This window comes from Atheta coriaria, unplaced genomic scaffold (genome assembly GCF_025399875.1).
Source record: "Atheta coriaria isolate IRGN ID8LTWV9N9 unplaced genomic scaffold, Caltech_Dcor_3.1 hic_scaffold_7_pilon, whole genome shotgun sequence".
In the NCBI taxonomy this organism is placed as follows: domain Eukaryota; kingdom Metazoa; phylum Arthropoda; class Insecta; order Coleoptera; family Staphylinidae; genus Dalotia; species Dalotia coriaria.
In genome coordinates this window covers 7855045-7871962 of record NW_027045449.1, presented here as the reverse complement: position 1 = coordinate 7871962, position 16918 = coordinate 7855045, and the positions used below count along the sequence as shown (strand labels likewise).

At 39.7% G+C, this 16918-nt stretch overlaps 1 protein-coding gene across 1 annotated transcript; it reads left to right on the top strand.

Moving 5' to 3' along the window:
* The first annotated feature begins 2553 nt into the window (after positions 1–2553).
* LOC135795880 (protein abrupt-like) lies at positions 2554–16564 on the top strand. Its single transcript, XM_065307676.1, has 8 exons — positions 2554–3286; positions 5859–6253; positions 6710–6863; positions 7063–7314; positions 7390–7630; positions 7752–7808; positions 11247–11523; positions 11601–16564. The coding sequence occupies exons 2-8, from the start codon at positions 5985–5987 to the stop codon at positions 12385–12387; spliced, it is 2037 nt and encodes a 678-aa protein (XP_065163748.1). The 5' UTR covers positions 2554–3286; positions 5859–5984; the 3' UTR covers positions 12388–16564.
* The last annotated feature ends 354 nt before the right edge of the window (positions 16565–16918 follow it).

Below are 16918 nucleotides of genomic sequence, written 5' to 3'. Positions count from 1 at the left end.
CTTTTTTCGGACGCGCGCTTGAGCTTCCGAAGTTTAACGGTATTCTAAGATGTATATAAAGGGGGTAAAAAACATCATTTCGATATGACTTTTTACGCGCTCGTAAACTATAAAAATCTCATCTTACGCGCGCGCTACCCCTTAATCAATACTTTTCTCGGCCAAGCAATTTCGTGCACTTTTTATTGTAGTGAATGCGTGCGCCGAGGGCACGCTCTTTAGTTGAGTTTATAGTTGGTGAGTTAAGACGAATAGGTGTTACCCGCCTGCTGGGAAAAAGCGTTTTTTTGTGGTTTTACAGGCGAAAAAACCCTCAGGGATGTAAAAAAGTACCTAATAACTTGGTGAATTATGCTTATCGCTAAAGGTTTAAATTATAATCATTGATTAATATTGAACTTGCGTATTTTTATGTATTTAATAATCAAAATATTAGCACTCAACAGTTATTTTAAATTACACCTTGAAAAATATTCAGAAGTTCACTACAAAATACTTTGACAATGAAAAATCTAACCGATTTTCATTAACAGTTACCGATGAAGCTGCAATCAAAATAGTTTCATTATAAACCAAAACCAAAAAGAAATAATATAAAATCGCGCTTACAAATAATTACGAACATAAATCTTCGGGTACTTTGCTACATGTTAGTCGTGCTGTAAAATTGAACACAAACATTAAATCGTCAGTATGTATTCTTCGTTAATAAAAGCTATAAACAAAAAAAGCAACTGATTCTCAACTTGTACGCGCAGTATTACTCAAAAGCAAGATAGAGATGCGATCTTATAATAAACCTTACAACTGGACATAAATAATAAATGTCATTATATTTACACTAATTAGAAGTAACCCGAAAAACTTTATATCTTGGCCCATGTAAATAAAAACGTCATAAAACGCGAGACGCCACTGTGAAACCTGCACCATGGGTAATTATTGCTTGCTTCAACAACTATTTCGGTAGTATTCAGATAGCACAAATAATAATTAATGCAAGATGTTGCTACATGATGTAATAATGTTTTACGATTTTATTTTATCAGAAACCATGTGTATAATAATGTAGAATTATATTTTCCGGTATTTACTCGGTGAGTAAAGAATCAGTGCGGGGGTGACGAAAAGTTTGCACAATGTTAATTGTTGTGATTTGTACAAAACAGTTACAGCTTTGATTTGCATTTCTGAGCATACTTTTCGCTTTTGTTGCGTTTACCTCACAGCGCTCGGCGGTTTAAGTGTATCTTTCTCGGTGGTAACCCCAACGCTTCCCCTATCCCACTCGATCTCAGCGTATTTCGAATTTTCACGCCGCTTTCCACACCGCTTTTCCGCACACGGCGGAGCAGCATAAAGCCGCCGTACAATGCGTTCAAAGATCGGAATGTTGTCTCCTAACTGGTATTCCACCCTCAAAGTGGAATATTTTTAAATATTTTTAATACTCCTAAATCTACTTCTTTATTTTATTCAAGTAAATTATTGAAGTTAAACATGTTGGTGTCTATAAATTTAAACAGTTGGTATGCACACATGACGAAAATATACAGGGTAGAAATTCAGATGATGAAGGTGACATAAATAGACACAAAAAGTGATGAGTAAATTTGCAAAAAAGATTCAAGCAAACTGATTTAAGTTTCGATGAGCAAGAATTTATCCGACGGCAGATTTAAAGTAAGCGTGATGCAACTAACTCCACTTGCGAAGAGAGCACTCTTCCTACTTGGAAAAGTTGACACCGTTTTCTATAATTAATACAGTAGATTGAAAGAATAAATAGACGAATGTGTATGTTAGCGAGTGTACGCACCAAATGCGCACTATAAATAAAAGCGCATGAAACACATTCGAGAATACGAAATTCCGAGTCATAAACAACACAGCGCCGCATGCCCGAAGAATAGAAATGCAATCGGTTAAAATTTAAGTTTAGCTTAACTGATATACGGATACATACCGTGTTATTCAGCGATTGACCGATTTTTTAAGAAAAAAATGCACACATTTGACATTTGACATTTGCAAGCGACTTTCTACCATTTCATATCAATGTTTATTATATTGTATGATACCTAAATATCAATTGTACTGGGATCTAAATCAAGAAAGTGCTCAAGGATGCATGTTTATTAATTAATTACAATAGAAAGTAGCTGAGACTAATTTATTCAAAAGAGGAACTCTTTAATTCAAGAAATTTTATATCCACTTCTGTTAACATATAAATATATAATTTACTTTTTTGCATTTTAGATTGTAGATCAACACCTGCACGTGCCGAAACAAAGCTGAACTGGAGTAAACTAGTGATGGAGTAAAAGGAGGAGATCGAAGGACGAATAGTGTAGTCCGAGGGATACACTTCGGTCTCCCTTTAGTTCGCATTCTGTGGCAAGTGTCCGTTGCGCACATGGTGGTGCACGCCGATGACGAAATTCGGTTTCGCGCTGCCAGTGCGCGCCGAGCGGAGCGCAAAGTGAAGCACAGCAGCAGCAGCGAGAGCGCGCACGGCGGAGGCGACGCGGCCGCACCGCACCGAACAATTGCAATTGTTATTCGCTGTCAGCCGGTCCGGTTAGACGCCCGGCCTCACTGCGTGCGTGTGCTTCGTGAGCGCAGAGCGCCCGAAGATCGGGTCAGTCGTACGCTGTACGCTTATACTACCTCGGCACTCAGCACGGCACGCCACACACTACCGACGCACCGCGCGCGCACTATCCGACACCTACCCAAAAGTAGGGAGCTTCGCGCCGCGCTTCTTGCAGTCGGACCGAAGATCTCCGCGCGGTAGTAAATCGCATTTCGTCCTACTGCGGGGGCACGTTTTCAGCACGCCGTTGCTGTGCTAGTGCCACTCTTCGCATCGCAAAACAGGTGCACGCCGGCGTGAAAAATAATATCAACTCTTAGTCTAGTTGTAAAGTGCGTGTGGATCGGTGGTGGTTTGGTTTATTTTCGGAAAGTTGTGTGACTCGTCAACGCGCGCGCGTGTTTTTTTTTTCTTTTACGAGAAACCCGCAAAAAACGCGCGGTGAATGAATTCGTGTTACCAATAAATAAAAGGGACATGTGTTCGCGGAGAATGTGCTCAGTGGAGGCGGCCTTGTTGCTGTGCAATTGTTTAAGGATTAAATAATGTTCTGTGATTAGTGTGATACGAATTTGTTACGAAATAATGCGTTTATCGATGGTGACTTTCTAATTGTTTATATTTTCTCAACAAATCATTCGTACATCTTCTATTGTTTATACATATACGAGGGAAACATTTTCGAACGTAAGTGAATTCAATTTTTGCAAATATTTAAAAATTAATTAGGGAATAAACAACAATAAGACCATAAAAATTAATTGCCTGCAAATCAAAACCGAACTTTTATTTGATTGTTTTGTTTAGTTACACATAAATAACAATTTATTTTGTATTGTTGTGTATGCGCGCGCGTGTGTGTGAGTTGTGTGTGTTTATACATTTATTTGCACCAATAAAAATGGCGAATGGGGGATGGTTTGATGTTTGGTTCATTTAATGTTAGATCAATTAAATTGCATTACGTCGTATTGATTTTGCAATTATTGGGAACCAATCAGAAATAGACTTTTTTCTTTGCGTTCTTTGCACAGGCCGCACGCACACGAATACATTCACATCGACGGCGGCGACGGCGGCGGCACAACACCAGCCATGCCATACACAAACACTTCTCCTCTCTCGCAAGTTTACAAGTAATGTCCTTTTCGTACGCGCGCAGAGAATACAACCGCGCACACACACGCCGCCACCGCTGCTGCCGCGCGTATTCGGGGCAATCCCCTTATAATACTATCGAATATCCTTCGACGACGTCTGCGTTATCGGTGTGCTGTGTGTGTATTGTGTGTGCTGCGCGAGTCGAGGATATCAAGCGTGGCTTGGTATGGGGCAGCACTTGTGCTTTCATTTCCCAATTGTTGTGTGCCATGCTTTCGTCTCGGTGGCAGTGGCGGCAGCCGTGCTAGTGGTAGTGTGTAGGTCCCGCGCTGTGTATTGCGCACAAACGCTTGCAAGTTTTCCGTTCGCGCTCCTTGCTTTCTGCCGCTGTTCGTCCCGCTTGTACTCGTCGGCGGTATGCCCGCATTCGTCCTTGTTGCCCTGCCGAGAGCGTAAACGCGCGTGGTACGCGCACGCCAGTGGTTTTTCACTATTTTTGCGCATATCCCTCCAATTTTTGGCCATTGCGCTATTGTCCGGTTACTAATTTTTCGGCAGGCGGCGCGCGCGCTGCTATGTACATAATTTTGCCGCCGCCACTGTCGGGAAATGCTGGTGCGCGCGGCAAGGGGGACATCGAATCGGTTCGGTTTTGGCTGCGGGGACGGCTAGGCGAGCAAGAGCATAGTACGAATGCCCGTACGATTATTGATTTTATACATAATATTGCTTCCTTATGTACGTACATCAACCACTACTCGGTACTCGCCCGCACGTTTTTGACTCTCTGACAATCACACCAAACGCTCGCAATAGTTGCAAATTGTTGGAAAACAACGAAAAATATTTTTTCATCACTTTTCGTGTTGATATATGCAGCCAAAAATACATTCCGTTTTTATAGGTTACGTTTGTTTTGCACATGGCGAACAAAAATGGTAGACTAGGAATGAAAACAGAAATGCGCACCAAAAATACAATATACATAACATAATTATTACCAATGTTGTCGCCCTTAATTAAAAGTTAAATTGAAATCTTAAAAAAAGAATATTTTATAAAAAAAATAAATTAATCGGACCCGAAGTAAACGCCGAAAATTAACGCGACGCTTTCTATTTTTAAAAGGTTACACGTTCATAAATAATTTATAATCACAAAACGCAGGAAAAAAAACTTATTTCGAACATTCGCAAAATGTATTTATTTCAATCGAAATTATATCCACGCCGACCGACTTTATTTTATGTGGACGACAAATTCGCCAACGACACACACGAATTTGTATGCGCCTTCCAATTCAATCCAGTATAATTATACTCGGTACATTCGAATCATACGAAAATACGTTGATTTAAATGTTTTAGTGTTAATTCTTGTGTGTTTCGCATATTTATCGATTTGGCATTGATTATAAATGGGAGTTGTTTGCGAGATTTCTATTACGTCTTAGCCGCGATATCCTTGTTCAATGCGCATGGCGGCTCGATTTGAAGCACGAATTGTATTCGCAATAAATCGAGCCAAGACAACACACACACACGCACACATGCATTCACAAGTTGGTCCGGGCCAAACTGCTGCTATTTAAACTATTAATGCTAATTACTAATCTAGCGGCGATTCATATTCGACATTTGTCGCATACGAAAAAAATCATGTGGTTTTGTCTCGGGACTATTATTTTGCGTCTGGTGACATCTGGCGACCGGTCTCGCAAAAATTAGTTACAGGAATTAGATGTTAGATTATCAATAATTTATGGCTTAAGTGTTTGAATTCGTTTGGCTGGTTTGCATTAATCTAATAATTCGTCGGATGTCGTCCAGTTTGACCGTGAAATGTTCAGCAATGTAAAATCGTCTGCAGCTTAATACTAATTATAAGTGGCAGCGTTCATACATTCATATTATATAAATAGACAATGAGTAATTATTGCTCCATGGATATTCTTGCGGCAGCGCGTGCATTGAAGTCCAAATTAATTTTTAATTAGATACCAGACAGTACGAAATTTATGGATTATGGAACATAATTATAGTTTTATTTATTATTGTTTGTTCCAAATAGCTCGATAGAGCGCGACGAGTGTATTTTTTGTATGTTTTGTTTTATTATATTTGTTGTAATTTTTAAGACGATGACGATTTGTTTGCAGATTGACGCATTGAGGCATTTGACGTCCTGGGAGGCGGCAAAAGGGACAGCATCTTGCATTTCGTCCCCGCGGTGTTCCGACAACGGCTTAACCATTGGTGTAGAGATTGCACCTTCGTTGTGCCCAATGGGGGGCGACACCTCCCCGGAGCAGCAGTATTCGCTGCGATGGAACGATTTCCACTCGTCCATCTTATCCTCGTTTCGCCACCTGCGGGACGAGGAGGACTTCGTCGACGTGACGCTTGCATGCGACGGCTGTTCATTCACCGCGCATAAGGTTGTACTCTCTGCCTGCAGTCCGTATTTCCGGCGGCTGCTGAAAGCCAATCCGTGCCAGCATCCCATCGTAATACTACGCGATGTCCAGCAAAAGGACATGGAGAGTTTGCTGCGGTTAGTATCTAAATTATCCACATAACACATTGCGGGTAATCAATCATTTTTTCCAATTAACACGGCAGAAAAAAAGACTAATTTTGTCCATCCGAGATTCTCGATAACCAAACTTGTGCAGGTGTGCAATTTTTGCGTGCATAACTTTTTGAACCGGTCATTATTTAAGCGCAGAAAAACAATTCGTTTTTGTTTTCATTTAGTTGCGAATAATTAATACGAATTCGGCACGAAGTAGAAGTAAACATTTATATCGAAAAACAAACCCGCCTTCGAATACCGCGTATTTATTATTACTCATTATATGGTGTGTTCATTGAACGTCTGGTGTTTTGTTTCACTACAGACTACTTGAAATTCGACTTACGAATGTCAAAAACGGTGCTTTGTGATTCACTAACTGACAAAACTTTTTGTCACGCTAAAATGTAATATAATGCAATATTTTGTATTTAGGTTTATGTATAATGGGGAAGTACACATTGGGCAAGAGCAACTCACAGACTTTTTAAAGACGGCGCAAATGCTGCAAGTGCGAGGGCTGGCAGACGTTGGCGCCGGAGGCACGCCAGGCCAAAAGTTAACCGCCGCCGAACAAAAAATATCAGCTGTAAGTATTGTATGTTTATACGTATTAAATTTCACACGGAATGAATGCATTTCAACAGCGTAATAGGTATACATTCTCGCTACATTCATATTCGTAAATGTAGATGATTTATCGATTATTTAATCCAAGAGATTAGAATGCTTTGTTTGTAATCCACTGTGCAATCGCAATTATTTATTTGGTGAATGTTTGCGCACAGAACACGACGACATCCTTGCCATGGGGTAACGATCGGGACCTTATCAGGGAGCGAGAAACCACAGGTTTGTCGCCACCACCAGCGAAGCGATCGCGAGGCGGTGATCGTGATCAACACAACAATCGTTCCTACTCCTCGGAGCGGGCGCGCAGTCCGTCCAGGCGCACCGGCAACGGCCACAATGACGAAGACATGCCGGAGTCCCTCCTGGGACAAGCACTTGAAGGCGGTCCAACATTACACACCACCAATGTATGTGCCAATTGGCATAGAGTTTGCATTCTTGACTAGCTGCTTTGTGTGACACTTGTTTTTATTCATTTGCAGGAGCGCAACAAGGGCAATTCGGATTCGTCCCTGCAGGCGCAATCGACTGGCGAAGATAGCAATAGTAGCGATACGGCGATGAGCGACCACGAGCGCGACGAACGGGACGAGCGCGTCACCCCAAAGACTGAACCCTCCGACTATCGCGACATGATGGACGACCATAATCCTTACGGCACCAACGGGGGACTTATGGATCAGCGGACGCCGACGTTTCCCGGCGCCTTGTTAGGCCTGCAAGGCAAGTCTACCACTGTTCGCGTAATCTTGATTTCTCATTACGCAAGATAAATAACTTTATCGCGATAATTCTACAAACGATTGTGAGCACTTGCGACTATTAATTATGTGCATTTTTATAGGACTGCCGGGATTACTGCCTGGACCTTCCGGTATGCACAATAGTCCAGATAGTTTCGGTAAGTGTTATCCCAATATGCATTAATCTTTGTGTCACCAGTCACACAATACGAGAAAGTAATTAAATTGTGATATTGAAATACGCCGTATCACTAGTTGTAGTAGTGTGCTTCTTATTCTCTGATGGGTGTTATGTTAAAGTGTCATCCTTGAACAATTTATTCCCGGGTCGCATACAAGTTTCACAAGGACGCGTAGGGCCAATGTCCACGTGTCAATTTAAGTGACACTTTGCGTAGATGACGGTATCACCCATCTATATATTACTTTTTCTTTGCCTACCATTTGGCAAAAATAAGATTCATCATCGTACAGCAACCAAAATTGAAAAAGTATTCTTTTGTTATTTCTGATTTGCGGTATTATCAAGTTTAAAATTCAGCCGCACACATTACATAATGCAAGAGGGTGTTAAGCAACTCGGACCCATTTCGAAAATTTATCTCGCTGACAAGTAATCGATGATTTGAAAACATCAACCCCCAATGGAATATTCAAATATGGAAGTGATTTATTCACTAGACGTAGGCGCGCCCCGGCGTCGGAGGGTACGAAGGTGTCGGGAGGACGGTTTTGGATTCAGTCAAAATCTCGGGGCGCGAGGGATGAAATTTTCAAATATTTAACATAATTTGGCGACAAAGGTAGCAATGGTAATGGGGAAACGTAACGAGGCCCTCGTCAAAACCCGTCGGCCATGCGCATCTTGTTGCGTTCGTAATTAACCTACCACCACCGGATATAATATTCGCATTCTTAGCTCTCAGCGGTGGCGCGCGATTTTCTCCAATATGGCCGAGAGACCCTTCTGCTTGATCGTGTCCGGGGCGATGGCGGACTTTCTTGCGAGCGGGCAATTGATCGGAACACGCGGGTCCGGCGGCCGGGCGTAAGCGCAATACGCAGGGGATCACGGGGAGGAGCAGTGCGAGCGAGTTTGACATACGTACATTGCGATTTTCGTTTCACTCTTTCTCATGCGCGAAAGTAAAAGGTATTTACTTACGTGCATGTGTGAGATGTGCGGCGTCTAGTTACGCAACCTCCACGCGGTGGACCAAGTTGCACGCGCGTAAGACGAAGGGGGAAACTTCCGAATGTAGTTGTAGTAGTTTGCGGAACACGTAAGCATGCATTGCAAGCAACATCGGCCGGCTATTGATTTATACTCCGCCGGCCATCAGGGTGGACGACTCGGAATGGATGGACGGTTTTCTTCCGCCCCGCAGCGCTAGAAACGTTCGAATATTTAGTGCAAATTTAAATTCTTCTATATTTTGGTGCGTTTCTTTCGGGCTTATCGATGATACTTTAGGACTAGCTTGTTTATTTTTAGAAGCGAAATGTAAGGCAATTATTTCTTCCTGCCGATAAGGGCGGCCGGTATATTGATTTGGTATTTTTGTTTTGGCGAAAAGTAAAAATGTCGTAATTCCTGTCTTCTATCTTTTATTTTTCTTGCTTCAATACTCACGCACTTCCAATAAAAAGGGAGGGGATACGTGCACATCCAGATGTCCGTTTCGCAAGAAAACAGGGAGAGACGAAGAGCTAGTAAAAACCAAGCGCAAGTTTAGCGCGTCTCGAAACAATGCGAAGACGCAGGAAAGTTGGCGCAAACAACCGCATTGAATAATCAGACTTCTATATCTACATCTGCAAACACAATACATTTCTCTATTCGTTTTTCCTATGCCACAAAAATTACGGTTTGAATTCGGGAAAAGCTAAAATACTAGAATTTAGAAATTTGAGTTGTTATATATTTCAATGTCGTCACTGAGTCAACAAGCTAAATACGAGTTGGAAGCGTCATATGGTGATGTCAAATGTTAAATATTAATGAAATGCAAATCCATCTCAGTGGTTTGTGCGCTGAAAACCGAAAGTTTTTCTCCACCACCACCAATTTGATAATTGATATGAAAGTGCATGAATGAATACCATAAAAACATGAGTAAACGATGATAGTAAAACTATAGCGGAGACCTGGCATTCCAGATGCCACCAGGAGCACTCGCACAAGAACTGCGGCCGCGACTGCAAGGACGTCTTGCGTCCCCTCGCCGCTTCCAGCGATGGTTGCTGCCGCCAGCACGTCGCCGACAAATGAAGCGCAAGTCAAATACGAATGCCCGCTGTGCGACCTCGTTCTGCCATCTTTGAATGCGGTGCGAGCGCATATTGACGAGCACTACCCGCGCGACAGCCTCATATGTCCCGTGCGGGACTGCGCGAAAAGTTTCTTGCATCCGAACTCTGTACGCAATCACATGCGCACTAAACACTCCGTGCAGTGGAAAGTGATGAAACAACTGAAATGGACGGAGGTGGCGCGGATGTGCGCAGAGAATGCGTAAAAAGCGGCGCGTTTTTATAGTTGTTAGAGCGCATTGTCAGCGGAACGCGTGTGTATTCGATAACCCGCACACTGCAACCGCCCTCCGGGAACGATACTGTTGGCGGGGGAGCTCACATACCAACAAAAGACACTAACACATGATATATCCTATACACTAGCGCAGTGATAGTGATAATACAGTTACTATGAATGTTATTGCGGGAAATTTTTCATGTTTTCGACGTAAACAGGGAAATGGCAAAATCGAAAGTTCCATTTCAGTGGTAGAATGGCAAATGTAAAAAAGTCCGTAGCGAATTGGTATGACCTGCTGTGCGGTTCAAGAAAATCGTTAGACGAATTGCATCGCATGAAGTCATTATAAATATTAAAGTGGTGTGGAAAGCGCAGAATCAAGGAAATCACGCTTATTACAGTACAAACGCAAATACGAGGCGAGGCGCATAACGTTTTGTTAGGGGCTTAACGACGAAGGGTGGAGAATTGTATTCCGTATCATATCGGAATGATATAGAGTGTGGGAGAGTAACACCGAAAATAGCCGCGCATAATCGATAATTGTAGAGTGAAGCCAAAAAGGGGAATGCAAATAAACGCTCCAATTGTGATTTCGTTCATTGTCTCACTCTGCGCGCTTTCTCTCTCCCTCTCTCTGTTTTCGTCTAACTTTTTGCTTCTCCATGTTGAGAATTACCAACTAACAACCATTTTGTTCCTGAATCAATGTTATAACAACATTTAGAAATCTATGTGTAAACTACTCGTAGCCAAAGATAGAAAGTCAAAACATGTACATTAAATCAATTAATACGACGTAAGATTATAATAAATGCAAAGCATAGTTTTATATTGCTGTGATTAGTTGTCTCAAGTAATAAATAAATTGCCAAAATTCTTAAGAGTGCGTAGTAATTCCGGCTTCCCAATTCGGAACAAGTGATATTTATTTTCGGTCGAAGTGTTATTTTGAAAGTTTATAGTGGCTCGAGGTTCGCCCAGCAGAATCGCATTAAACTTTTCGCAGGCGGCCTTTGTCCATTCAGCTCTATTGATTTTATCTATTTGTATGTTACAGTATCAAGACGCTCCTTGGACATGATGCGAGTGCGAGCGACGGATCCTCGTCCTTGTCCGAAATGCGGCAAAATCTATCGTTCGGCGCACACCCTTCGTACACACTTAGAAGATAAACACACGATATGTCCGGGTTATCGCTGCGTGCTGTGCGGAACGGTGGCAAAATCGCGCAACTCCCTTCACTCGCACATGTCGCGCCAACACCGCGGCATTAGCACGAAGGATTTGCCCGTTCTACCTATGCCAGCACCCTTTGATCCTGACCTCGCCAGCAGGTAAACTTTTAATTTTTTCCTTCATATTTTTATGACTATATTGAAAGACCTGCCTGCTAACGAGTGATATTTTGTAGATTGTTGGCAAAAGCCGGAGTAAAAATAACACCTGCCGAATTGAGGGCTCGCGCTTCTCCCACAGGTCCTCGTCGCTCTGACGTCAAGTTGGACGCGAAGACTATGTACGCCAATTCGGAAGCGGGCAGTTCGATATGTGGTGATAATGATCCTGAGGATCTTACAACATCGTCGCAATCACATCACAATCGCTACGGTTTTGACATGGCTATGTCTCCGCCATTGATTCACTCCAATCACTCCAAGCACAAGATGTACTCAGGTCAAGCAATCGCGGCAAAGAGCATGGACTCTTTAGCGCACAATTTATCCAAAGAACCTTACCCTGCGCCGTTAGCACCACCCGCACCCGGAGGGAACACAACAGGGTCAGCTATCTTGGACACCTACTTACAGTTCATCACTGAAAATAGCAGCATGATGGGCATGATGTCCGAACAAGCAGCTGCAGCTGTCCACGCTGCCAAACTGGCGCAATTAAACGCCATGGGCTTGGACAAAGCGTCGCAGCAACACTTCCTCGAAAAGATGCAACAACAAATTGGTGCCGCCAGTGATTACATGTTAAAACGACAACAGGATGAGATCCGACGGGGTGATGGCGATGTCATTCACGACGAGAATAAAAATGACCGAGAATTAAACCGCGAGAAGGATCGGGATCATCGTCGTGATCATGAACAACGCGATCGTGAACGCGAAAATGAAGAAGGAGAATCTTCCGGTGGAGAGGATGAGTATAGTGAAGAGGAAGCTGAGCCGGAAGCCGTAAAAGTCAGCGAATAGTTTGGTTGCTTGACGCCACAGTTGCTTGTTGCCACAGAAATTGACAAAAAACGCGCGAATGATAAGTAGTTGACTAAGCGTAAGTGTTATCTTAGCGTAAGAGCAAACAGTTGAACTTGCCATTTATATGATACGTCTAGTATAACGAATACTCATTTAATTCCATCCAACTACCTCTATACAGACATACTCTATACAAAAAAATATATTTACACGATATTAAAATACGAACAAAACGCGACCGAAGAATTCATGCCGTCGCGACTGTTAATTTTAATTCCATCCGTCTACCTCAAAAGAACAAATAGTTTATGATTCTAATGCAAAATGATAAAAATGCAAACAATAAGGGTTCTGATAGTATACGGTATTTATATATTGATATGAAACAGTTTAATACTAAAGATAAATCATACAGTTGACACAGGTTTTAACAAGGTTTTGCAATGCTAACGCTATACTGGAGTTATTAAATAACTTGAGTAATGATATTTACTAGTAACGCATTAGATAACAAAAGCGACTGACGATATTTGACATCAGAACGAATTTGGTAGCGAATTGTAACTGCCTAATATGTTTCACTCTTAATATATAGGACATGTGTGCCAGGAAACTAGAATTTCGTTGAGTACAATCGTAAAATAATAATTCAACACTGATTTATTGAGGTGTTGTGTACTCCAAGCCGCACATTCCAGTGATTTGTTTGTTTTGACTTGTTCGCATAGATACAACCAACACGGGTTTTTATTGACGGGTATTTTAATCGAATCAAATTATTCGAAATCAGGTATTACACTAGTACAAACACAACAAATATAACAAATCTTACAGAGTAATAGACATAGTGTTGTAATAAATTATCATATTTTTCTACATATGTGTGTACCAGACAGACATTCAATATCAAGTTCAACATTCAACTTCATTTTCTAAGTTGTTCAAGAAAAATATTGAAGACTACGATAGATGCTTCCTGTACTTACTACAAGCAGTATGACGCTTCCATGGACAAATATTAAGTAAGCAATTAAATAGTTAGGTGAACAATAATAATACAATCAATACGAATGGAAGCGATATCAGTTTCTCAGGTATTACTTAAACGTTCAGTACAAATGTGATGCATTTCATTTTCAAGATGTAATTATATTATGATTAACTCTTCAATTCAGGGATTTTTGTTCTACGTTTATTCACTAAGCACAACTGTTATACATATCCGTGATACAAATTCAGGTATTTTACAATATCCCCCCACACAGTCATATTACACAATCAGATGTTATAGTTGTAGACGAAGATATTTTCTCTTCAAGCAAGGTACTTCCAAACATTAACTATATGCTTCCGAAAGTTTGTTTCAATTTCAATATCGACACAAATCGTGAAATAACCCAAGCAGCGTTGTTTAGCTCATTCCAATGTTTTGTTCATTTACGAATATGGTCGAAACTAGAGCGTATAAATGAGTGCTAGTTTTGCTTTGTTTAGTGATGTCTATTGCGAATCCATTGTTGAAGTTGCGAATGACCTAAAGTACATGTGAACATGTTAGGATGCGTGATACAGGTCACCAAATATTTATGACTAGTGAAACTTTATAAACATAAATAAATAATACATAGTAAATTCCATAATAATTTAGATTAGTCGACGTCATTGTTAATTAATGATTAAGCATTTGCGGCGCACTGCGCTTTGGAAGAAGTTGAAAAAAATTAATATGTAGAAGCAACGGACAGTCGGATACTGATAAAATGCAAGTGCGCTAATACGATGAAGCATCTGAGCGATACGATTGTTACAACACAGTATACCAATTTACAAGAATACTATTTTAGAAACTAAATTTTAACCGTAGCGGACAGGCGAATGGACAGATAATACAAATAGAAGTAATTAAGCAAAGTAAAACATAAATATATATTTAGAGGCGCACCGATTTTACACAAGAAGAAAACTAGTTACAAATAATGATTAAAAAACTATTAAAAACGAGTATACTAAAAATTACAAATGGTATACTAATATATATCGCTTTAAAAGTAAAACAAATAGAAGTCCGTACTTAGTAATTGGTAACCAAGAAAGCAAAGTACTATAATAAATAGATGCAATAGTGTAGCTTCTTCAATGAGTAGTTGAATAAAAAGTGAACAGAGAAAGACGATTTTACGGTGCAGTTTTTTTTGTATATAGAAACATTGTTGTCATTTGCGGTTACGATTTGTGTTATAGTTTGCGTTACATTTTTGTTCTGGAAGTAAGAAAAGACTTGATTCATTTGTATATAATCAACAACAGGCCAAACATTTTGTCTACCTCGATAAACGCTTCCTAACTTTAGAGAATGCCGTTTATAGCATTTAAAAATAAAACAATCAGATCTCCTATATTTTGTGGCGTTTCGCTTACAGCAATTATATGTTAAATAATTAAACTTGAAACCGGTATTAGGTTAAAACATTTTTTATAGGAATATGATATGTACTTAATTAGTAGTTTACAATTTTGCCCTAATCATAGCATGTATTTGTACATAAAATTGATTCATTTCGTAATTTTAACTTATTTTAGTGCGATTTTATTGGATTGTAAGAAATTTGCGTTGTTTGAAGTGCGAATTGTTTCGAAATTAAACAATATAACACATTCTTGAGTGTGTGTGATTGGATTTCGATCAGTTTGTGCACAAAGAACATCTGAAATGGCGATTAATAACGAGCTTAGACATACTTAGGGATGTTCGAATTCATCTTGTGGGTGCCATATTATAATATTGTTTTCTAGTAGACATTACGCATATACATATTTTTATTTGAATCGTTTTTTATGTTTGCAAAACGTCAATACGTTTACGTGCTGGAAGTTATTTATTACGATACAAAATATAATAGTATTTTGTAAGAGATAACCGGACTAATGGTTCCTAATTTAACAGTACGGTTCCTCAACAATATTTATTTGCTGTGGATTGCCCAACAAGACACAACAACTCTTCTGTAAATAATTATTAAAAAATGCCGCTTTGAATGTTCGATTAGATGTTTGCACACATACACAAGTAAAAAAAAACAACAAGTAAGCAACACACAGTAAGATAAATTTGAAGAAAGGGTATATTTGTAGATTTATATACTGATGATGTAATCGGCAATGAGAGGATTATATTATATACTATTGTTGAGGAACTGGGTGCCTTCTGAAATAAAAATTCGATTGAAATAAAGAAAATCGAAAATCGGCTTCTTGGAGTGAAAATGATTGTGTTGGTTATTCAAACTGCAAACGTCGACACATGCGAGCAATGTATATTTTATTTAAATCGCGATTGAAACGGAAATTTATGCAATATAAACAGCAACATAAAACTTCGAAGCCGAAAAACGCAGAGTTCCTAAACCTCTCACTACCCTTCTAGGAGAGTAAAAAATTATTATTGCGACGTACGTATAATTATAAAAGTGTTTTATATTAGAAGTAGGTGAAACATTTGACGAGTTCATACTATGTGAAGGACCGCAAATGTCGATTTGAGAACTTGCGGTCGAGTTCAAGGGATTATATGAACACGATATTTGGAAGGATAAATAAGGTGGAACCATAATAACAATATAAAGTAAGCGTACTTTGGAAGAGATAAAGCAACACAAATATTAGTGTAATGTGTATAAAACTGAGTAGAGTATTGCGAACCTGCAATTCATTTTGGTTATATAGGAATATCGTAAACGTGCATTCGAAGAAAGAAAATGATAGTTTTGCATTCGTTTGCAATTTGTTGCATTAAGTCGTTATTGGTAAATTTGTACTTAAATATTTAAGCTATTTTTTACATTTACTTAATTATTACTTTGTTTGTATTATATAACTTTCACACTCATTTATAAATGTGTTTAGTTTTAAATGATATAGCCCTTAATAATTTTATGTTCCTAATTATGTGTTGAGAATATGTTGATTAGGATGTCTCTTTGTTCAAAATTATAATTCGGTCCGCGGATTGATTAAAGTAAATTATAAACTTGCATATATATTATTGCCTGATTATTGTAACGTTTAAGTTAAAACAATGTTAGTGGTAGGTGCAATAAGAAGAAAACCGTTATTGATAAGTATGTTAATTGAACAAAAATGAATGAAGAACAAATAAAACAACCTTTTTGCCATAGTTTTGTTATTTTTGACTACGCTGGAATGGTGCGAACGTCAGTTTAGTAATAGGTACGTTGAATATCAACGTTTTCCTTCTTCCACCTTTAAAGTTCCAGATTTTCCACCGTTTTGAAACACAAAAAGTGGTACTTTAAACACGAACAGCTAAGGCTTGTGCCTGCGCATTTACCTATGGTGCAGCATACTCGTAAGTCAAGTAATGTGCTAGCGAATTTCGAATATTTAAAATATATTATTACTTTGCAGTTCCAATACAAAAACCTTAACCATGGAAAAGGAGTGGAAGTCACAGATTTTCTGCTTTTTCTCGTTTTAACGATAGAACTTCTTCGGCTAAGGTGTGTCTTTG